Consider the following 24,514-nt stretch of genomic DNA (forward strand, 5'->3'; position numbering starts at 1 on the left):
TAAAAATTAGCTTTTTTTTTAGGACAGATTTTATTTGTACATTTCCTGAGAAAATTTATGTCCTGATTAAACTTTCAATTTTTTCCCATGTTAGACATGTTGGCTTGCTGCATATTAAAGGGAGAAAAATGAATATGCACAAAATTGCTCTTCAGACAGTGAGACAGTTTTTTATGGAAGATGTTGTTCTGGCTAATCATCCAAACATTTTTAACCCGGACAATCCCAAAGTAACCCAAGTCATACAGAGCTTCTGTGTGGAAAAGGTAATCTTTTCTATAAAGTCAGTAAGATCTACTTTGACAAACAATTATTTTATTTCAATTAAGTAATATAAGGGCCGGCAAGATAGCTTAGTAGACTAAGTGCCTACTTAGGCAAGCACAGGGACCAGGTGCCTCACCAGCCCCACTATTGGGTGCACTGAGTGACCGAGTCTGGGCGTGATGATGCATACCTGTAATCCCAATGCTGGGGAGGCTGGCAACAGGAGGATCACTGCAAGTCTGAGCTGCATAGTGAGATCCTGTACCAAACACATACAAATAAATAATGTAATGTAATATAATATAGCATAGCATAATATAATATGATAGGATATAAAATAGGAAAGCCTTTACTTGATTTATTTCATTCTTGTGAATTGAATAGTAAGATACGTGTTGTTTAAGAAAATGCATTTGTATCAAACATTTTTTCTTTTATGGTCATTTAATAGAGTAATGTAAAGTATAGAAAAAGAAAACCTCTCTTTCTTTTAAGAAACATAGCATGGGCCAGGGAAATAGTTCAGTAGAATAAGTGCCTGCCTGGCAATTATGAGGTCCTGAGTTCAGTCTCCGGTACCACAAAAAAAAGAAACAAGAGAAGCATAGTACAGTCTTTTCTTTATTATCCTGATTTGGTAATTGCTTCATTTTGCTTATAAAAACAGATAGTAACTTTGGTTGCAGGTGAGAGGATGTTCTGATACCTAGCACCCATTTTATCTTGAGAGTGCTCTGCCGTTAGCCTAAGCCTTCTTGCCGATCACTGCCTCTAGCCCTCTGTAGAAACTCTAGTGCCCCTATTGAGTTTGGGGAATGCATTTATTAGTACGTAGCTGGATGCCATAGTAACAGCGATTGCTGACATTTATTCTGTTCTTGCCCTTTGCTGCATTATACATTTTTTTCTCATTAAAGAAATATAAGGTAATATTGATAATAATTGTGACTGCTTATGTACTGTGCATTATTGAAAGCATTTTGCATTTAATCTATTCAGCAGTGGTGTAAGTAGATAAGTTCTACCAATCTCATTTATTTTGTTGTTTTGCACCTCTGGAGATAGAACTTGGGGATCAGAGTCTTGCTGTGCTAGGCCACTGCTCTGCTACTGAGCTATACCTGCAGTCCTGCCGTCCACATTTCAGCTATAATGAGCTGAACTTAGATTAAGTTACTTGTCAAGTGTCATGCTTTATCATTAATGAGTAGCTTGCATAAGTAGAATGTTTTTAAAAGCATGCTGGATTCAAGGTGACCAACTCAAGGAACTCAGTCTTAAAATAGGGTTATCAGTTTCTCTGTTTTTGTGTCCTGTTCTCTACCACTTACTCACTCTGGTGCTCTTTGGTAAGCAACACTGTAAGGGAGACGTTCTGATATGGTGGCCAATAGGCTAGCAATATGCTTTCACCCAGAACTGTGTGTCTTTTGTACTAAATTAATTTTGAGCATTGAACTTTATTGGGATAAGATCATGTATGTGTCTCAAAACCCAATCCCTAAAATCAGGCAGACGGAAAGTGCATGAACTGATTCTTGGCTGATGCTGTCCAGGGTCAACACATACGCTCTTCTCTGAAGTAATTGGGTTTCTCAGCTTCGGGCTCAGTTGACACTGTAGACAATTTTTTTTTTTTAATTTTTTATTTATTTATTTATTTTGTGTGTGTGGCCAGTTCAGCCCACCAGGGGGCGGCCCCCCGGGGCTGGCTGGCATGTGGTGCTGGGGATTGAACCGCGGTCCCTCTGCTTTGCTTAGCTTAGCTTGTTCTAAGTAGGTGCTTTAGACCACTGAGCCATCTCACCAGCCCTGTAGACAATTTTTTGTTGTGGGAGGTCACTGTCTACATTGTTAGATGTTTAGTATTCTCCCAGGCCTCTCCTTGTTAGATGCCTGAAGTGCCATTCTCCCCCAACCATGACCAACCCAAAAAACCAACAACTGTTACCAGTTGTCAGGTGTCCCTTTGGAGTGAAAATCTTCTCTGATTGAAATCCACCAGGTGGTTTCTAACTAAATCCCGTGGACTTTGAACAGCCACATGAATACAGAAAGGAAAATGGGTGCTAGCAATAGCAAAAGTAATAAGGGTCGATTTAGACGCATGGGTGCGCACATAAATATTTTGTCTGTACTCTGTTTTGTTTCTGTTCCTGACTTCATTATCGAGACAGCAGGAGGGAACCTTCAGCACATACACTGCAGTGGGCTGTTTGTGTCATTGAAAACTCTAATAGGTTTGCCATCACTGGACTAGGAGATTATAGGCTTACATCTCTGCTGTCCAGTATGGTGGTCAGGAACACATTTCATTGCTTACCAGTAAGTAATTAAATTAAATTAAAAATGCACTTCCTCCCTGTACTAGCCACATTTCTACTATTCTGTATCCATGCACCTATAGTTTATGACCATTATACTGAACACTGTAGATGGAAAACATCACCATTGAAAGTTTTGTTGAACTGTGTTTTAGTTTATTAGTGTTATAGTTCATTTTATTTTATTTTTGGTACCAGGAACCAAACTCAGGACCGTGTGCTTGCCAGGCAGGTGCTTGAGCCACTGTGCATATCTCCAGTCCTGTAGATTAAAAGAAAACATTATAAAATCTTAGATTTGGAGAGATCTGAAGGCAGAAACACTTGCTCTGTTATTGTTCCTGAGAGAACTAAGTTATCAGACATGCAGTACTAGATGAGTCTTTCTCACGAAAGGCTGCATGTATTAGTGACTACATCTTCAGCAAGCAGACAGCTGTGTTAAAAGTTGTGTTGGGATTAAAATCTGACTTTACAATTTAGTTTTCACCTCAGGAACCAGATAATGTGGGTGGTTTTGTCCTTCTAAGTTCATAATTTTATAATCTTATTCCCCTGTAGCATGAGACAGCATCATATATTTGAACAAGTTTTCATGTTTTCTTTTAGCCTGAATTCTTCCACAAAAAGTAACAGAAGACCTCTTGTTTCTAGATTCTTACATATTCTGTATATGGCTGTAAAAACTAGGTTTATTTGCTCTTAAGTTGAGAGAAGACTTACTGAAATATGAATAGAAAATTGTAGCAGAAACAGGGGCTGGTGAGATGGTTCAGTGGTCTAAAGCACCTACTTAGAACAAGCTTAGCAAAGCACAGGGACCGCGGTTCAATCCCCCAGCACCACATGCCAGCCAGCCCGCCCCCTGGTGGACTGAGCTGGGCGCGTGTGCGCGCGCGCGCACACACACAAATAAATAAATTAATTAAATTTAAAAAAAATTGTAGCAGAAACAGTGTTGTATATTTTCTTGTAAAGAATCACTTTAGAGATTGAAAAGTTGCTAAGAACAAAGGAAAAACAGAACTAGTGGAAAAAAAAGTCTATTACAAGAAGGTAATTTAAAAAGATGTGAATGATTTAGGCAATAAAGATGACCATGTAGTTTAGGAAAATCTTTAGGGTAAGAATGTAAGTTATTGTATAGCAAATTTACACTAAATTAATATTTTTTAAAGTCTTTGTTGTTTGTTTTTGTTGTTTTGAGATTGAAGAAATACTTGAAAAGGCCGAGCGGGAACGTTTGGGAAATTCTCAACAGCCAGAGAAGCCTCTTATACGACTGCGAGTAAGTCCTGCTTACATAAAATAAAAGTGCATTAATTTTCAAAGTACAGTAATGTACAGTTTGTGTATTTGAAAAATAGCAAGGTAGTTGATTATGCTAGTAAGAGTGTTACAGTTGTAAGAGTTTGATTTAGTTTAATTTTGTTAGTGGTATTTACGTCACTTTCTAAATAGTTGGTTGTAATATGCAGTAGATGACTGGTTACGGCCTCTGTCTTCCTCTGTACTTCCCTATTGCACTCGTGGTAGCTTGCCCTTCTTGCAGTTTCTTAAACATAAATATTCTTAATTCTCGGAGGTCTGCTCAGATACTGCTTCACTGGGACTGCACTCACAAAGGCTCCCCTCAGTTCTGCTAATGTCACTTACCTTCTCCTTTTTCATAATAAATTCTCCTAAAGTACTGTATGAAATTAATTTATTTAGTTTATTGTTTGAGTTATCTCCTGTGCCCATAAACCCACTTATTTTTCCCATTGTGAATAAACTAGTAATAGATAACAGACTATTTATTTGCTACTGTGCTTTTTTCCTTCTGTTTCTTTTTTTCTTTGCCTAGGGTGGTTGTTTTCCTTCTCTTGTTCATTGTCTGGGTTGTTTTTTTTCCCCCTCTTCTCCCATACTGCTAATTGTGTGACCTTGAGCAACTTATCCTTCTTTATACTTTCTTAATTTTTGAGATACAAGTGAATTAGTGTCTGGGGCACAGGAGGTAGTCTGGTCCCTTTCATTCTCCTGCTGCCATTGCTGTAGCTGAGCCCTTGTGACTGAGCTGTAGCTAGCCAAGGCTTTCTCCTGGGCTCTGACCCCAGCTCCCCTACCTCACCAGTTGCCTTTTCTTCACAGCAGTGCCAGAGTGTTGTAAGCCACAGCGCAGGTGTCTTTCCTCTTGAGAACAGCTCAGTGAGTTTCAAGCTCTAATAGGAACAGATCAAAGCTTTTCAGTGTGGCTCCCAGCCACGTGTAGGGAGTAGTGTACATCCCTCCCTGGTCTCAGACTTCTTCCCCTAAGCACACCTGAGTACCAGGCATACTGCACTGAGCTTCCTTGGCCTGGTGACAGCTGGGATTGTTTCATTTGAGCTGCTTCCCTGCTGTCCCTGCGGTGTGCCGTGCACGTCCTCCTGGCTTGTATCTCCTTCAGCACCCTCTTAAAACCTGCCTCCCAGAGAACCTCCTCTGGGCCTCCTTCAGTTAGTGCTTCTCCCTCATTCTACTCTGCAGGCACCTCTTAGTGCACATTGATGCTCTGCGTGCACTTAGTTATTTACATTTGTCTTTGTGGTCAGCTCGTAAAGTTTTTGAAAATCTATGTTGCATAATGTTCATGGTTATGTCCCTAACTCTTTAGCAGGGTGCTTAGAATGTTGAAGATACCCAGTATAGTTCGTTTAGTAAGTGAGTTTTATAACTCTTGGGAGCAAAATTACAAATAAAACTAGGCTGCAGTAATCAGGCATTTTGGAGAGACCCAGTGGCTTGAGCATGCAGCGCTGGAGATATTTTGGACAATACACATTTGGTTGTTTTAGGGAAATATTGGGGCAAAGATCCCATGTTTCTCATCATGTCTGCCTGGTACTATTAGAGCTAATGAAACTTAGGTAACAAATTGGCATTCCTTTTCTTAAACATAGTAAATTATTCATTCATAAAACAGAAGAACAGATATGTCATATAAGTAACATTACAAAAATGCCTTATAAAAACTAGAGGACCCTAATTAAGTCATTAATTCATAAAAAAATTACGCTCAGTACCTTCTGCTAATGGATGATGGGCATGAAATGATGCTGTAACACAGATAAATCTTGAGTAAGATTGTTAATTCCAACAAGATACTTCATTGTATAGGTAATTGTTCCACATTTCCAGACTTGTTTCCTAGCAGACTGCTTCTAGCATTTGCCCTTGTCCAGCATGAAGATAGTGAATGCCAGAAAACCAGTTCCTCTAAGTCTGGTGACGTATCTTCTTAGGTGTTATCTTCTCATTTTGAAAGTTTAGAAGTTTGTCTGGAAAACTCCACCTCCTTTTTTCAAATGGTATTCCTGGTAGGTACCTTGGCTATTATTGTCATAGGACAGGGAATCATTCTAATCTGAAAATTCTTGATGTGACTTGATTCTTTTAAACAACATATTTTGCTTAAGTTTATAAACTTTCTGGGGGGGCCAGGGAGATGGCTCAGTAGAAAAAGCACTTCCCTGGCAAGCACAAGGATCTGAGTTCAATCCCTGGTTCCCTCCACCAAAAAAAAAAAAAAAAACCTAATATAAACTTTCCAAGCATTATCTCTTCCGTAGAATAAATGTATAATATCACCATGATCTTTGAAACATATGGTAGAAAATTAATTTATAAATTTCAGGGCTGGGCTGGAGGGTCGTGTCTGGGACGTGCGCACCTCCGTGGGCAGTAGTGCCCTGGGCCATCCGTGCGGCTGGCTTGCGGTTCATGGCGGGGGCAAGCAAGGGGGCAGAGCAGCCGACCCGCGCCTTCGACCCTGTGCTGCTGGAGTTCCTGGTGTGCCCTCTCTCCAAGAAGCCACTCCGATATGAAGCATCCACAAATGAACTGATCAATGAAGAGCTGGGGATAGCTTATCCAATCATTGATGGGATTCCTAACATGATACCACAAACAGCTAGAGCAGCACATCAACAGAAGAAGCAAGAAGAAACAGAGCAGCACTGAATCAACGTTTTAAAAAAACACTGCTACATTACATTTTCTTAATTCTTATATATACTTTAAAACAGGGCGGCAGCAGTTTGTGAGTGAGGAGGAAGAATGTTTCTGTCTCTGCCTACTCTGACTGTGCTTATTCCACTGATCTCCTTAGCAGGACTGTTCTACTCAGCCTCTGTGGAGGAAGGCTTCCCACAGGGCTGCACAAGTACAGCCAGCCTTTGCTTTTACAGTCTGCTCTTGTCCATCACCATTCCAGTGTATGTGTTCTTCCACCTCTGGACCTGAATGGGTATTAAGCTCTTCAGGCATAATTAACACTGTATTAAGTCCTAAGCACTTGGTGTTTGAAAGCTCAGCGAGGTGGAATACTGGAGACCTATTTAGTTTGGAGGAAAGTTGCTTTGCCTTGCTTAACTCAGTTTTAGGACTAAATGGCTTAAGGTGCAGAAGCTTTGATTGTACTTGTAGTTCTGCCCTTGTTTTTTGAAGATTCTGACTGCTGTATCAGAAACAATAAAATGTGATGGAGATTAACTCCTCTAAAAATAAATAAATAAATAAATAAATAAAATAAATTTCAGAGTATTGAACATAGACACTATAAATACCAAAGAATGAGTGTGTGTCTCAAAAATTGGCAAATTGTTATTTCCTACCCTTCAGAGGTTATTCTGTATTTCCAGGTGAATTATAGTGGAGGATTTGAGCCTTTCAGCATTCATCGTTTTAGCCAGAAATTTGTGGATCGGGTAGCAAATCCTAAAGACATTATCCATTTTTTCAGGCATAAGGAACAAAAGGAAAAAACAGGTAAGCTACTTAGTTTTACAAGTTCATAAATGCCTTTATATGGTTTGTGTACATTAGTATTTGGTAAAAAAAAAAAATTAAATAATATTAGGAAATGTTTTAGTATATTGTAATGTAGACAAAAATGATAGTTGGAATATTTAAATCTTTTGTCTTCTAAAAATTAACAGTTTGAAACTTGTAGATATAAATGAAATTGAAGGCTTTCTCTATAAACAGAAATAAAAAGTTTTTTTAACAGTGCTGCTGACTAGTAATGCAGATTACTGTATGTCATTAATGTTCAGAGAATATACTTTGAAATTTTGCATTATTAAGTATTTCAATTTGAGATTGTATAGTGGTTTAGGAAGGCTTTTGAAGAAGTTTTCTGTAGTTTGCCATTTCTGATGATCTAGGTAGTTAATTTCTAATTACAATTTTTATAAAAACAAATTGCTCTTTTGTAACACTTATAAAGGGTCATTGAATGAAAGTGATTTTTTCACAAAAAAATTACCATGTTAAGCGTTGGGGCTCTTGTTCTTAGACTGTTCACTAAGAGAGTTTTCATAGGAACATATGACTCTTTGTTTACAAGTAAATCACCCTAGTTTTATTAGTCCAGATTTAATTGTTTCTTGCTAATGGCTTTCTTTTGTGTACCCTGTTCAATTTCTTGAAACATCATGAGTGTGGCATTCAGAAGAAAACTATGCTCAATAAATGGAATCAGGAGGATCATAGCAAGGCTTTCTCAGAAAAAGAAAAATACATAGGTCATTGGTTCAGTGCGTCTCTAGCAGGTATTGGTCCCTGAATTCGATCCCTGCTACCAGTAAAAAAGAAAACTACAGTATATCCTTTCTTCAGTTTTGTTGCTAGTGAGTTTCCTAATAGCAATCCTTGTTTTGATTCAACTTATACTGCTCAGTGGAAACACTTTTGTAAGTCTTACAGGACATTTCTGGTTTTTGCATTTTCTGTTGTTTTGGTCAACTCTGCTGCTTAGCTGCGTGTGTAGTGTTGTGCACATTAGTAACCTCAGCTATTTAGCATTATCTAGAAGATAATAGCTACTGGCCTCAGGGTTGCTGTGAGGCCAGATGAGGTGCTTTGTGCTAATGGTCTTAACACTGGCAAAGTAAGAAAGTACTAGTCATTTATGAAGTATTACTAACTCTTCAGCTTGAAACTCACATAAGATCTTTGTATGTTTGGCAAGAGACACTGAACTTTGTGTCTCTTTACATTCTCCGCTTTTCTACATTCTTTTCCTGTGGAAATGCTTTTCTCTTTTGCTTAGTGAATCTTGTTCCTTCTGTAATTCTTGACGTAAATGATAGCTGTCTTTGATGTCTGCTTATGCTGTTCAGCCTTCTTGGAGAAGAATTAACGGCCTTCTTCTTTGTGTGTTGTGTTCTTTGCACTTGTCACTTTGCACTGTCATATTTGTTTCCATGGTCAGGGAACCTGTCCTTTACATCATTGTGCTTTTTGTTTATTTTTTAAGCACAGGGTTTCACTTTGTAGTTCAGGCTGATCTTGAACTCACTTCACCCAGGATGGGTTCATACTTGCAGCAATCCTCCTGGCTCAGCCTTTTGAGTGCTGGGATTATGCCACCATATTCACTTTCATTATTGTATTTTAATACTAGGTTCTCAGAGTTGCTAGACATTTAATGTCCATTTAGCACAGAAGGGATCTCAGCAGACACCCAAGAGCAGCAAGTGTTTGTTAAGTTTCTTCAACATGGTATTTTCGTTCCGTCCTGCTGGTTTGGGGGAAGGGGAAGACAGTCATCCTGTTTAGGAATGCAGCAGAAGTGCTTTAGGGCCGGGGATGTAGCTCAGTGGCCTAAACGCCTGACTGGCAAGCACAAGGTTCAGAGTTTGATATTCTGTAGTGAGGGGGGGGGGGGGACATACAGAAGTGCTTTAAGCACATTTCCTTTGTCTTATGTTGAAGAAATAGAGCTTAAGTGCGGCAGTCTAAGTTGTACTTTCCATTGCTTCTTTGGAGACATTCTTAGATAAACTGGCTTGTTGACAGTTTTGAATTGTGACTTCTGTGCAGCTCAGTGCTACTACCTTGACTTAACCCAAGGCACTGGCAGTTTTCCCCTCAGTTCCTTTTGTATCACTAGTACGAATGTCCATACAGTAAACAAAGGCAAAATCATTTTATTAGTATTATGAAATTTGTTTTGATTTGACATTAGTTAGTGGTTTGTAAGGGAATATATTTAATACAGGATGCATAGTTTAAGTGATTATTTTATAATACTCACCCAAAAAGTCAAATGCAGAGGAATAGGAGAGATCTTTCCACAAGCTATAGACTCCAGAATCCAGCCAAGGGCCTGGATCCCATGGCAGTATCTCCAGTGAGTTCAGCCAGAGTCCTGGAGGCCACTGCAATGTCTCATGCAGGTTTGCATGGAGAATCCGTGTCAGAAAGGCCCTGCGACCAATCTTTGAAGCTAGAAAGTCTGTGCAGGCAGGGGAAGGATCAAGCCAGAGGCTGAGGGGTCTGTGCTGGAGCCAGGAAGTGATGGTGAAGGTGAAGAGCAGAGCTCTCCAGGAGAGCCAGAGCTGGCCCTGGCCACAGGAGGACCTGAGCTCCTCCTCCAAGAGCAGCGAGCGGTATTGGGAGAGCAGCCCCGCAAGCTTCAGGAGAACCCACAGCCTGCAGTCTCTCCCTCCCATTCTCCTTCTGCATCATTCAGCAACAGTTAGATCTTCTGCACCCAGTACCACACTGACTCAAGTTGACAGTTAACTAAGCCACCATAGGCACACTCCCGGAAAAGGCCTCTGGAGACACCCTCCCCCCCACACACACACACTCCCAGGAAGGAGAGTGAATACGGACAGTGGGAGAGTGACTCTTACAAAGATGCCTTCTTGGGCTGGTGAGATGGCTCAGTGGTCTAAAGCACCTACTTAGAACAAGCTTAGCAAAGCACAGGGACCACGGTTCAATCCCGCAGCACCACATGCCAGCCAGCCCCGCCCCCTGGTGGGCTGAGCTGGCTACACACACACACACACACACACATAAATAAATAAAATTAGGAAAAAAAAAAAAAGATGCCTTCTTCCTGCCTGAGAATACTGTGTTGTGCAAGTTGGGATTGGAGCTTGGCCATTCCCCACATAGCAGCAGCAGACCAGAGTGAGCTTTGCCACTTCAGCATAACAGAAGCTGTTTTGCTTTGGTGGCTGCTGTTTTTAAAATAAATGTTTTTTTTCTAGGAGAAGAAATTAACTTTGGGAATCTTATCACAAAGCCTTCAGAAGGAACAACTCTTAGGGTAGAGGACCTTGTAAAACAGTATTTTCAAACTGCAGAAAAGGTAATGTCTTCTAGTTTATATTTTGAACAATGGCTATGTTATGATAATGTATTCTAATTTAGGGTATGAATAATTCTACCTTAAAATGAACACTATTGGCTGTGCATGATGGTGCACACCTGTAATCCCAGCAAGCTGAGGCAAGAGGATTACTGCAGGTTGAGGCCAGCCTGGGCTACGAAGTGAGTTAAAGGCCAGCCTGATCTTCACAGTGAGACTCTACCTCAAAAAGGCAAAGCAAACAAATACCACCCCCCTAAAAAAAGAAAAACGCTATCAGTGTTTCTATGAAGTAGGGTAACATTTATTTAAATTCATTGTACATAGTAAAAATTAGGCTGGGAGTAGTGGCACTTGTCTGTAACCCCAGTACTTGGGAGGCTAAGGCAGGATTGCTAAGAATTTAAGGCCACCCTGGACTACATAGTGAGAGCCTGTCTAAAAACCAATAATTATAATCTTAATCATAATAAAAATTAGTGCTCAGTTCATGTTATATTAGTGTGACTTATTATTTTTTTATTTCTACTTAAAAGTCTTACTATAGAATTTGATTATTTGAACATAATTTCAGAATTATAAATGCAGCCATGTATTGTGAAGCTATTCAAACTATCAAGGGTATATGTCACTCTAAGTTTATCTGTTTGTACTTATTTAAAACTACACAAATATCTGGCCATTCTTTAGGTTAGAAATCTGCCTCAGGTCTCACTGGACTGAACTCGAGGTATTAGCACAACTGTGTTCTTTCCTAAAACTCAAAGGGAGGATCTGTTTCCTTACCTTTTCCAGTCTCTAGTGGTGCCAGCCTTCTTGACTTTTGGTCGCTGTTGTCCATCTTCGAAGCAGCAGTGTGTGCATCTTCTCACATGTCTCCCTCTGGCTCCCTCTTCCTGCCTTGCTCTTTCCCTTTGCTGGATTCACCTCAGGTGTCCCTGGAATCTATTTTACAGTCAGCTGATGAGAAGCCTTGATCCTACCTGTAACTGTAATTCCCCCTCATTATGTGACATATTCACAGCTCCCAGAGATTAAGAGTTGCATGTCTACGAGGGGAAATTATCTTGCCTGCCAACATTAGGGTTTAACCTGAACTCAGTCGGCAGCAGCCATTTCTAGACTGTCCCAGCTATTCAGGTCTTGCATCACCTGTTCTTGACTCCCCTTCCTTTTCTTAATTTAACTTTGCTTTTCCTTATCCTTAATTTTTATCAGCAGGCTTAACTACTATCTAGTAGTTTGTTTGCTGCTTCCTCTCACACAACTTTTTTACTTTCAGATAACTTTATCCTGTAATTTGCCTTGCTCTTCATAGCTATTTTCTAAGGAGTGGATACTATTTCTGCATCTGATGGTTCACATCTCTTTTACAGAATGTCCAACTTTCACTACTGACAGAAAGAGGGATGGGTGAAGCCGTACAAGAATTTGTAGATAAGGAAGAAAAAGATGCCATTGAGGAGTTAGTGAAATACCAGCTGGAAAAAACACAGAGATTTCTTAAAGAACGTCGTATTGATGCCTTAGAAGATAAAATTGATGAAGAGGTGAGTGACTAATTTGGGTGTGTAGCTCCATTTTGGACAGTCTGTTCTTGAGAATACCTCTGAACAGCCCTCCCCATTGTAATTTAACCTCAGTGATTTGTTCAGTTTCTTCAACTGTAAAAGTGAGGACTACATTAGAAAATACCTAGAAAATAGCTAGAACAGAGTCTTACATATCTCTAGGAAGCACAGTACCCAACATCCACAGCTTAAAGGCAGAAAGATTTAATTTGTATCACAGTTCCAGAGGATTCAGTCCATTGTTTGTTGTTTTTCAGCACAGTACATTTCTCGATTAAGTACCAGAAATAAACTTGACTACCTGTAGGAGTGGGGACACTGACTCCTGAATTGTAAAGCTTGTGGCTGTGTGTGCACATACACACGAGCGTAGGTAGCACGGTGGCAGAAAGCACATGCTCTGGACCAAGCTACCTAGATTCAAAGTCAAAATCTTTGTTACTTCTGTATTCATCAGTGAGTTCTTTCACCACTTTGGGCCTCAGTTTCCTCATCTGTAAAATGGAGATGATAATGGAATATCTTTCCATGGTGTAAGGATTAAAAAGAAAAAGTACAGGGAAAGTATGTACCATACTGCCTGGCACACTGTACCTTTTCATGTTTACCATAACTCATTCCCTGTGCACAAGTGGCAACACTTTGGGTTTGTTTCATATGGATTGCAGCTTTGTTACATGTTTATCATCTTTTTCAAAGATTATTTCTGTGTGTGTTGCCTCCCCAGTCATAATAAATATGCTGATATTTACATTTAAGAAGCAAACACAGGACTGGGGAGATGGCTTGGCAGCCTGAGGGCCTACCTGTCAAGCACAGGGTCCTCAGTTTGATACATGGTACTGCATGCTGTACCAGCCGCAGAACTTCAGGCTTGCCATGCCAGCCCCAGAACCGGGCGTGGTGGCACATACCTGTAATGATAGCGCTAGGGAGGCTGAGACAGGAGAATCAGTATAAGTCTGAACTACATAGCAAGACCCTGTATCAAAAAAAAAAAGCAAGCACAACTCTACATTCCATTTTTCAGGAGCTACTGCAGTTTTTTTAATCTATATATATAGCAGAATGGCCCCGGTGTTTCCAGTATCTGCTGCCTAATTTGTCTCCCGTTTTTCTCTTAAGCCTGTTGGTTTAGGCTTTTGACCCCATCATTCCAGTCACTTCTGTTGCTGTCCATTGTCAGTCAGTCTGAAGACATTCTTTCTGACTTCTTAGACTCTTCTCAGGCTCTTTCCTTCCTTATTGGCTGCATAGTTTCACTATATTCTTGCTGCTCAAACTGGAACCCCAGAATTGCATCTTGGGGTACCACCTCCATCCAGACAACCCCTCTGGTAAGCTCATTCAGTTTCCTGTTTGTGGCAGGCCTCTCCTCTCAGCTGTAGGCGTCCCTCTCTGACAACCTACTTGACATTTAGTAGACATCTCAGACTTCAAACAGTTCCAGGTTACATGACTGATCCTCACACCCTGCTTGCAGGCCTGCTGTTCTTATAAAAGTAACATTCTTTCATTGCTCCAATGAAAAGCCTTGAATTCCTCTTGACTCCTGTCATTCTGACCCTGGTCTTGACTGTCTAAAAATCTTATGGGCTCCTCTGTTAGTGTGTACAATATTGGTTGCTCCTTAACCACCTTGATCTCTGCTCCATATTTCTCATCTGGGTTTTCCCAGTAACCTGTTAAGTGAATCCCCTTGCTCTTGCCCTTCAACCTGTCCCCTCTCCATTTTAATCTTCAGTACAGCTATCTACTGACCCCAACTTTTCAGACATAGTCACTTGCCTTTAAAAACTCCTTATGATTGTTTGGAAAGCTTTGTTTGTTCCAGCTTTCTACTGCTGCTTCACCTTCGTGTGTGTTCTAGCCCCAGTGACGTTGGTGTTTTCTTCAACATGCCTGACCTGCTTTTCCCCAGAGCCTTTGCGCGTATTTTTTCCTGTGGGTGGAATGATTTTTCCCATGTACTTGCATGGTTCATTTCCTACCTGTTAAACTCGTCACTTGTGTGTGAGCTCAGTGAGGTCTGCTGTGGTCATTCTATTAAGCTGTAATTTCTCCATAACACTTCCTGTCCCATTTTCCACTTTACTTTTCTCTGAGTACTTACCTTTTGCAAAGATTGCCAGCTGCAAATATTTGAAAGGATTCTCAAGATTCCTGGGAGTACAGTCCATGGTAAGGATTTTATTTTTATTTTTTTAATGTATTTGGTTGTTACAAGGTCTCACTACACAGCTTGGACTCATAGCGATCCCCCTGTTTTCAGCCTCTCCAGCTCTGGCATTAAAGGCATATGCAGCTGTGCCCGGACTATGGCTGGCTTGGCCCTGCCTTGGGGGCGGGGCTGGTACTACATGTGGTGCCAGGGATTGAACCATAGTCCCTGCACTTCCCTATGCTTGCCTAAGCAGGTGCTTTAGTCCACTGAGCTATTTCTCCAGCCCAAGGATTTTATTTTATTTTATTTTTCTATTAGGACAGGGTCTGCAGTGTCTCACTATGTAGATCAGACTCGTAGTGATTCTCCTGTTTATAGCCTTGCAAATGCTGGGATTACAGGTGCGTGCCACCATGCCCAGTCTCAGTTGCCATCTCAGCGTGCCCTATGGGTGGGGCGGCACTGCACCCTGGCTGCTGAGCTCTGCCTAAGTAGGCGCTTTAATCCACTGAGCTATCAGGCTGGCCCTTACTTTTATTTATTTATTTATTTTTTAAATTTAATTTAATTTTATTTTTTTTGGCAGAACCGGGGATTGAACTCAGGCCCTTGCGCTTGCCAGGGAAGCGCTTATTCCACTGAGCCATCTCCCCGGCCCTTTATTTTATTTTTGAGACAAGGTCTCACTCTGCAGTTCAGGCTGGCCTTGTGCTCAGTTTTGTAGCCTTCAGGCTGGTCTCGAACTCGCACAGAGACCTTGTCTCAGTCTCCTGAGTGCTAGGGTTACAGGCATGTGCCATCATGCTGGGTACCACATGGCATGTGGGGCTAGGGATTGAACTAAGGTCCTTGTGATTGCCAGGTCGGTGCTTATGCCTCTGAGCTATCTCTCCAGCTCCCCACCCCCAAGGATTTTATTTTAAAGCGAGAGTAAGAGTACAGTAAGAAGACTCCAGGCAGCCAGTGAGACACTTTGGCATAGCTTCCTTAGTCTGTGTTTGCAAACAGTGGTTCAGGTGTTGAGCAGCAGGCCCTCTGGCCACACACTCGTAGTCATACAGGTTGAAGCCATCAGCAAACACAGTGACCCTGGAGATGTCCGAGACTCTTCAGGGATAAACTATAACATCGTCCTTTTTGCCTTATAAAAATGTAACTTTTAATTTTGTCATTGACTATCTTCCCTCCCAGATTCTCATTAGCTTGTCAGCTTCGCAAGGGCAGTTTTTGACTACTTTCATGTTTCCATCTGATAGTAGCACCTTGTACATAGTAGTTGCTGGATAGATTATTAAACAGATTACATAGTTATCAAATAACTGTAACTGCTTTGTTGGAGCCTTGTGAGCAGGAAAGATTAAAAAAGAAGTCTGTAGTGTTGCTCTTAGATCCAGAGTGTTCACTACTTGATTATTAATAAAAGTAGGTCTTTAGAGGCCCACTCACTTGAGATGCCATTTCAGAGGGCCTGCCAGGTGGCTTGCAGCCAGGTGTACAAGAGTGACTTGGGCATGTAATAAAGACTTGGAGCCTCATAGAGGAGGTACATTTATTTCTAACTATTTCACTGAAGTACAGTGCCTGTAGGCCATTAGAATTGCTTCTCCTTTGCAGTCTCACAGATGTTTTTCAGTGGCATAGAACATTTTGGCAGCAGATAATGTAATTTTGCTTAGAGCCAATATGTTTTTACAGCATATTTCTGGTATTTTAATGGAACTGAAACATATAATTTCTTTCTTTGGTCACTTTTTTGGAGATAGACTCTAGTTAAATTTTCAAGTTTTATGTTACACTAAGGATCATTTCTTAACCACTAAGGATCATTTCTTAACCATGGTACACTATATTGTACTTATATAACTGAGATTAGTAATGTGTTTGCAATTTACTCTGTTATGATTTAGGTACGCCGTTTCAGAGAAAGCAGGCAAAAAAATACCAGTGAAGAAGATGATGAAGTTCGAGAGGTAATTTTTCTGCTATAAACTCCTGTGTTCATATGATAGTTTGCTGAATTATAGTAAATGTTTACGTAGCAGTCAGTCACAGCTGTCAGGAGCAGGGCTTGCAGGGCTTGGCTGGAGAGGGCTGCTTTTGATTTATTTCAGTTGGGCCTGCAAGTACTCTTGTCCTTACTCTGTTTTGATTTTTCTCTTGTCTAAAACATTTGTTGGGGGGATATTTATAAAAATAACCCTTTTTAATTAAAAGAATATCTAGTTGCTATTTTATGTAATATAAACTCTTGCCCTATGGAGGTGTTATTATTTTGGGCAAAAAAAGAAATTCTTGTTTTGGTTAGATGTGTTACCACAGGTAAGTAGAGTCCCATGCCCATTCTAAAACGTTAAAACTAACATGGACATCATAATCATTTGTCTCTTCTATTTCTTTGTATGTTAGGAGCAAGTTAGGAAGCATTTACTGGTTTTGGGCCTCTATCTTGTCTGAAATATTCTTTGTTTTCTAATGGTCTTTAATGTTTCATGGTTGCTATCTAGTATTCAGCCATTACATAAATTATTTACTTTTGGGTTTTTGTCTTTTTTTAAAATTTATTTGTGTGTGTGTGTGTGTGTGTGTGTGTGTGTGTGTGTGTTTGTGTGTGTGGCCAGCTCAGCCCACCAGGGGGCGGGGCTGGCTGGCATGTGGTGCTGGGGGATTGAACCGCGGTCCCTGTGCTTTGCTAAGCTTGTTCTAAGTAGGTGCTTTAGACCACTGAGCCATCTCACCAGCTGGGGTTTTTGTCTTGATTACTTTCAGTTAGCAGATATTTTTCATAACTATGGTTTGATATTCTGCTTTTAGTCAGAAATACTAATATGAAAAAGCTACGGTCTCTATCCATAAGATATTTTTTGTTTTTTAAGTGAAAGATGTGTCTAAAGAGAGTATTGATTTCTTTTTTCTTTTCTTTTTCTTTTTTTAATGTATTTGGTACAGGGAGCTATGCAGCTCAGATTCATAGAGCTCCTCCTGTTTTCAGGCTCCCCAGTGCTTGGATTACAGGGGTGCCACCTGCCAGGTCTCAGGGGCTGAGCACGCACCAGGGGCTGGGCCACATGGCCTGTGGTGCCAAAGCAGGAGCTTAGTCTGCTGAGCTGTCTCACTGGCCCTTTACTGATTTCTTTTTGATAGATCTTCCTGCTTCAGCCTCCTTCTGAGTACTGAGGATTGTAGGCAAGTGCCATAACTCCTACTTGTACTATCTACAGACTTTTTTGAAGTTAAAGGGAAGGAACAGGCTGGGGAGATGGCTCAGTAGAATAAGTGCTTGACTGGCAAACACGAGGGCCTGAGTTCAAACCCCAGTTCCACAAAAAATAAAAACAAAAAAACCTCAATTTGGCCTTTAGAGCCAGGGAGATAGCTCAGTAGAATAACCACTTGCCTGGCAAGTGCAAGGTTCTGAGTTGAATCCCCGGTACCATGAAACAAAACAAAACATAAAGGGAGGGAACAACAGAGTGGGGTCTCTGCCACATTTGTTACATTTTTATTCATCTTATAAGGTGCCCTTAAAATAGGAAAGAGTTTTTGCCAAATGGTAAAAATGTATGCTAGAAAGAAAGAGTTCCTGGTTCTGGACTCATCCAACTTAATCTTTTTTTTTTTTTTTTTTTTTTGGTGGAACTGGGGATTGAACTCAGACCCTTGTGCTTGCCAGGGAAACACTTATCCACTGCGCCATCTCCCCAGCCCCCATCCAACTTAATCTTGATTAACTTTATCAGCTTCCCAGATTACAGAAATTTTCCTTGTGATGGATCCTTTGGATTTGAAGCCACAGCCCTCAATTTTTAATTGATCTTTTAAAAGCGTAAGAGTAGGGGCTGAGAGTATAACTTAGAACTATAGCACTTCTGCTGGGCTTCTGGGTTCAGGAAAGTGCTTATTGTACTGAGCCATCTCCCCGGCCTGGGCTCTGGGTTCAATGTCCAGCAACATTGGAAATTTTATTATTTGGCTCCGAGTTCAATAAAAAAGTGAACATTTTCTATAAAGAAGGTTGGAAAATTTATGACATTTCAAAATTAGTCCTTCAGAGCACAGTATAATGAATTCAGAGTTTTAACTGGAACGTTTTTGTAGGTAACCAGTACTTCCTAGATATGTCTGTCCTTTGTTTCTGTGACACGGTACCTGAGAACAGATAATTTATGAAGAATGGACATTTATTTAGCTCATACTGCTGGAAGCTGAGCAGTCAGACAGCATGGTGCAAACCTCTGGGGTCATCTCTGTTGACCCTTCCAGCTGGGTCTTGACATAGTAGATGGAGTCATGTGGTAACACTGTGAGACAGAGCTTGCTTTTATTTAAAAAAAAAAAAAAAATCCCACCCCTTGGGCAACCCATTAATTCCAGAGGGCAGAGCCATCATGATACAGGCACCCCCAGAAGTCATGACCTAGGGGATTAAGTTCCCAACACAAAATGTGGGGCACACATTCAAGCTGTAGCACTGGTAATTTCTCATCATGATATAGACTATTAAATAGCCCCAGCTACTTAGAACTTGGGTAATGGAATTTGATACTTTCTCAAGATAGAACTCACAACTTTGCGGAATCATTTAGCTAGATTGTGAATCTCAGTACCCTGCTTAAATTATTTTATTTATTTTATTTATATTTCTTCAGTATTTTTAAGGAAGGGTCTACAGGGTGTTCAGGGTCTCACTACTAGATCGGACTCAGTGATTCTCCTCTTTACAGCCTCCCAAGTGCTGGGATTACAAGTGCGTGCCACCACACCCAGTGTCAATCAGCGTCTCAGTGTGCCCACTGGACAGGGCCAGCACGGCAGGCCAGGGGATCATTCCCCCTGCCCCTGTGCCTGCTTGCAGGAGCTTTAATCTGCTGAGCTATTTGGCTGGTCCTTGTTTGAATTATTTAAATAAAACACAAATATTTGTCCTTCCATTTTGAAAAACAACATTGTACTTTAAAACCTTTCATAAAGAAAACTCATCTTTTTTCTTTAACTATAAATTCACATTGAAACAAAAGGTCAAACAGTGACAATTAGGTTTTTCAAGCAATATAGGTCTCTATCACATATATACTAGTTTCTATTTATTAAAAGTTGTTTAAAAATATGAAAACTATTTTTAGTGTAAAATTGGGATTCTAAGTTTGTGTGGCCTCTTTGTTTTTCTTTGATGAGAACATGTTTGCAGTCTGTAATAGTTATATTCCTCATGTGGAGTTTGTACATGTATATAACGCATTTTAATTCTTTTTTTCATTCCCTCTTCTCACTGTTGGCTACTTTTTTTTATGTTTATTTAAAATTGTTTTAAAAACTTTTATTTGTCTGGTCCAGGGTCTCACTGTGCAGCTTGGACTCATAGTGATCCTCCTGTCTCAGTCTTCCCAGCGCTGGAATTACAGGCGTGTACCACCATGTCTGGTTTTGGAGGCTGGCATAGCGTGCCCAGGGTTCTAGGGCCAGCATGGCATACAGTACTAAGGATTGAACTCAGGTACTTGTGCTTCCTAGTAGGCACTTAGAACGCTGAGCTATCTCCCCAGCGCTGTTGGCTATTTCTTTTGCTTTGCAGAATCTTTTTAATTTGATACCTCATTTATTTCTTTTTGAATTTGAGGCAGGTTTGATAACTCTTTCTCAAAATGTTATACTAGGCACTGTGGGTAGAGTGAAAAGGTAGTCTGCAGAATAGAGGAAATATTTATAAGTTGTGTATCCATATATCCAAGGAATTAATACCCACAATATGTAAAAAGCCTTCTAAAACTAAACAAAACTCAATTTAAAATCAGGACTTGACCAATCAGCAGTTGGAAAGATACTCAACACGCTGTAGAGAAATGCAAATAAAAACCACAGTGAGATACCACTTCAGATTCACTAGAATGGCTGTTAAACACAGAGAAGATAACAGGTATGGACAACATTATGAAGAAACGGAAACAAATGTACATTGCTGGTAGAATGAAAAATAATGTAGATTATTTGTAAAACAGTATGTTGGCTCCTGTGAAAATTGAACGTAGAATTACCATATAATGCAGCAGTTCCCTACTTAAGTATATAACCAAAAGTGTTGAAAGCAAGGATTTCAACTTACCAGTGTTCATGGCCCCATGCTTCACAACAGCTGAAAGTTAGAAACAACTTGAATATACGAACAAGTGAGTGGATAAACAAAATGTGCTGTCTCCTTGCAAGGAAATTTTCATACATCTTTAAAAAGAACTAAACTGGGGCCGGGGAGATGACTCAATGGAATAAGCGTTTCCCTGGCAAGCACAAGGGCCTGAGTTCAATTCTCCCTTCCCCCCCCCCAAAAAAAAGAACTAAACTCCAGTACCTGCTGTCATAAAGATGAAACTTCTATACATTGTGCTGAGTGAAAGAAACTTGGATGCAAATAGTCAACTTTTTTTTTTTTTTTGCTTTTTCTGTATATTAATTTTATTGAGAAATAGCTTTGACAGAGTTTTAAAACCGATTAGTAGGACAGTTTCAATAATTAATACATTGCAGGGCTGGAGAGATGGCTCGGTGGTCTGAAGCACCTACTTAGAACAAGCTTAGCAAAAGCATCAGGGACCGCGGTTCAATCCCCCAGCACCACATGCCAGCCAGCCCTGCCCCCTGGTGGACTGAGCTGGCCACACACACACACCACTCTCTCTCTCTCTCTCTCTCTCTCTCTCTCAAATAAATAAATAAATAAATAAATAAATAAAAAATACATTGCATATCGTTGTCTTTGTAGTAATTATTCATAGTACAAGATGCAGATGTGCTATCCTGTTCAAACACTATTAGTACAAATCTTTCTTTTCATTGAATTAAGGGAAAGTAGCTGTATATCTATCCTATTTTGTATATACAGATACAAAATGGTCTTTCATTTTTATCCCATTTTTTTGTTTAGTTTTGTCAGACAAGGGTATTCCATTGCCATTTAAATATTGTAGGTGCGTGAATTCACCAAAATGATCCAATATAGTCCATTACTCCATAATAGTAGTGGGTTATCTGTAGGATCGGCAATGTCTGAAGTTGTTGACTTGAGCCTTTTACAGCTCAGCATATTAATATGGATTTACTGTTTATACCTCATTGTTACACTTTTCTGCTGGATGGTTAAGGACAACATAAAGCAAGACCTATATAAAAAGAAGTGTAGCGTTTGTATCTGATAAGGTCAGTCAAATTCCCTCAGGATTTATCCTGAAACCCTGTACCACAGTTTGTAGATCCTTTGTCAGTGTCAGCCATGTGAATGAGTCATGGCCATTGCTTGACCAACTTGCTGTCTTTCAAAGCCTGAGAGAATGTTTTCTCTCCATGTGACTCTCCTTAGGCACAATCTGTATCCTCAATTACTTTCCTCTGTGGCCAAATAATCTCTTGCATCAGAAAATTTTGGACACAACTGAGTTACATGGTGTTACAGTACAGAATCTCCTATGTCCTGAGTCTTCACTGACCTTGAAAGGCTAGGGCCACAATGTTGGCTGTCCTTGCAGCCCTTCTTTTTCTCTAATTTTTGGTCTGCAAACTTGGGTTGTTAATCCTCCAGAAGAGAAGCTTGTTATTAATACCCTTCAATGTACATAGTTGAGCTTAACCCCACTGTCTGTCTGAATATCAAACATCTTAGGCATAACATGGAACAGGTATTTTCCATCAAGTATTGGTATGTTAAACTTTAAATCTCTCCAGAATATAAAGAAAAAAAAATTTAAATATAGGAATAAACAGTTACATAATTTTACAGAGAAATTTAGAGATCTAACCATATACAGCCTTGTAGCAGGTCAGTCCTGTGACACTTTTTTCTTGTCTCTTGTTTTCATTTATTACCCTTTTTTAAAAACCACTTACTTGAGAGACAGTATGGCAGTAATTGCTATGTCATGAGAAACAGAAAGTATTTAGAAGACCAGAATGACAGGCATTCCAAACATGACCCTACCATTACACATTGCTATCTTCAGTGCAGTTACTTAGTTCACGGGTATCAGCATATATAGTCAGAGTGAAAATCCTACCAATTAACTACTAGTTTCAAAAGCTTCTGAGGATTCTCAGGATCTTTGCCTTACCCATCTTGTGCATATAAATGTGTGGCTTTGCCCCTGTCATGTTTCGATTGTTTCCTTGCCTTGTCTAATACTCAAGTTCTTGCTTTCCTTTTAATTGTATTATACCTTTCTATTTTTATTTCTTCTTGTGAGTACTTATCCTGGGGAGACTATACGATATTTACACATGTAAGTCTGGTTTATTTCAATTATGAGTATATCTTCAAGTGGCATCTACTAAAATATAAAGGCTTCAATCTTTGTAGCTGAGTAATACTCCTTTGTATAAAAATACCACATCTTTTTCATCTATTCCTCATGTGATGGGCATCTTGTTTTTTCCAAGATTTAGCAATCACAAAGTGTGCTGCTAGAAACATAAGTACAGGGGCCGGGGGGATGGCTCAGTAGAATAAGCACTTGCTTGGCAAGTGCAAGGGTCTGAGTTCAATCCCCGGTTCTGCCAAAAAATAAAAATAAAAAATAAAAACATAAGTACACATATATCACTATGATATATGACATTTTCAGTTCCTCAGGGAAAATTCCTGTTGGGGGATACCTGGTTCAAATGTGATTTCCACTCCTAGTGTTTGAAGGAGTCTCCACACTGATTTCCATAACAGTTACACCAGTCTACATTCCCACCGGCAGTGGAGAAGGGTTCCTTTTTCCCACAGCCTCTCCAACATTTCTTGTTGGTTGATTTCTTTATGATGGCCATTCTTTCTGGGGTGAGATGGCATCTCGTTGTTTTAATTTGTATTTCACAGATGGCTAGTGATGTGGAGTATTTTTTGTATATTTATTCGCTTCTTTAATTTCATCCTCTGAAAAATGTCTTCATCTCAGATGTCATTTCTTGATTGGGTCTTTAAATTTAGGGGCCCTAATGTTTCTTAGTTCTTTATAAATTCTAGAGGGTGCTAGAATTCACTTTTGTCTGAGTGCGTATTTATGATTTTTTCCAAATCTGTGGGGTTTGTTTTCACTTTGTCAGTAATTTCTTTTCACGTGTAAAAACTTCTCAGTAAGAGGAGGTCCCAGTTGTTAATTATTTCAAGTATTACCTGTGCGATTTGATTTTTGTTCATGAACTCTTTGCCTACCCCTGTCTTCAAGAGTTCTTCCTACTTTCTCTTCTAGGAAATTTTGTGTTTCTATTTTAATGTTTAAATCTTTAATCCGTTTTGACTATAGCTTAGTAGTGCATGGTAATAGACCTGGGTCAAGTTTTAGTTTGTAGCATATAGAGAGTCAGTTTCTCCAGCACCATTTGTTAAAGAGGCTGTCTTTCTTCCAGTAAACATGTTTGGCCGCTTTGTTGAACATAATGTTGCTGAGTGTGTTTGTATAGGCTTCTGTGTCTTCTAATCTATTCCATTGATCTTCAGGTCTCTTTTATTACCAGACCATGCTGATTTTATCACAGTAGCTTTGTAGTATAATTTCAAGTCATGAATTGTAATGCTTCCTGCCTTGTCTTTGTTGGCCAGGATTGCCTTTGTTATTCTAGGTCTTTTCTGGTTCCAAATAAATTTTAGGAACGATTTCACTAGGTCTGTGAGGTACGTTGGTGGTAGTTTGATAGGAATTGCCTTAAATCTGTACTGCCATTTTGGGAGTATGGCCATCTTCACAATGCTGGTTCTTCCTATCCATGAACATGGATTATCTTTGCATTTTCTGAAATCCTCTATGATCTCTTTTTTCAGATTACTGTAGTATTTCTTGAAGAGATCTTTGACATCTTTAGTTTAATTCCAAGGGATTTCATTTCCCACTGTGCTATTGTTAAAGATATTGTTTCTGTAATTTCCCTCTCAATGTGTTTGTTATCTGTGTAGAGGAATGCTATTGACTTTTGGGTGTTGACTTTGTATCCTGCTGCTATGTTCCTGAATTTGTATATCAATTCTAGTAACTTCTTGGAGTTTTTTGTTTTTGGTGTTGTTGGTTTTTTTTTTTTTTTTTTTTTTTCGTTTTTG

General features: G+C 39.8%; 2 protein-coding genes across 2 annotated transcripts in view; both read left to right on the plus strand.

Annotated features, from left to right (window-relative positions):
- Positions 1 to 24,514, plus strand: part of Mre11 (MRE11 homolog, double strand break repair nuclease) — an 87,559-nt gene that overhangs the window by 20,056 nt on the left and 42,989 nt on the right. Inside the window, exons 9-14 of the mRNA XM_023709523.1 lie at positions 95 to 266; positions 3,799 to 3,879; positions 7,256 to 7,382; positions 10,622 to 10,722; positions 12,099 to 12,272; positions 16,365 to 16,427. Coding sequence (XP_023565291.1) covers positions 95 to 266; positions 3,799 to 3,879; positions 7,256 to 7,382; positions 10,622 to 10,722; positions 12,099 to 12,272; positions 16,365 to 16,427 — 718 coding nt within the window. The remainder of the gene's footprint in view (positions 1 to 94; positions 267 to 3,798; positions 3,880 to 7,255; positions 7,383 to 10,621; positions 10,723 to 12,098; positions 12,273 to 16,364; positions 16,428 to 24,514) is intronic.
- On the plus strand, positions 6,611 to 6,998 carry LOC111815185 (phosphatidylinositol N-acetylglucosaminyltransferase subunit Y-like). The gene has a single exon (XM_023709559.1). The coding sequence runs from the start codon at positions 6,672 to 6,674 to the stop codon at positions 6,855 to 6,857; it is 186 nt and encodes a 61-aa protein (XP_023565327.1). The 5' UTR covers positions 6,611 to 6,671; the 3' UTR covers positions 6,858 to 6,998.

Source organism: Octodon degus, unplaced genomic scaffold, assembly GCF_000260255.1.
Source record: "Octodon degus isolate 3935 unplaced genomic scaffold, OctDeg1.0 scaffold00012, whole genome shotgun sequence".
NCBI classification, from domain to species: Eukaryota; Metazoa; Chordata; class Mammalia; order Rodentia; family Octodontidae; genus Octodon; species Octodon degus.

Excerpts from the sequence above, each read along its gene's own strand:
- LOC111815185 (XM_023709559.1), top strand. The coding sequence starts at position 6,672 with ATGTTTCTGTCTCTGCCTACTCTGACTGTGCTTATTCCACTGATCTCC.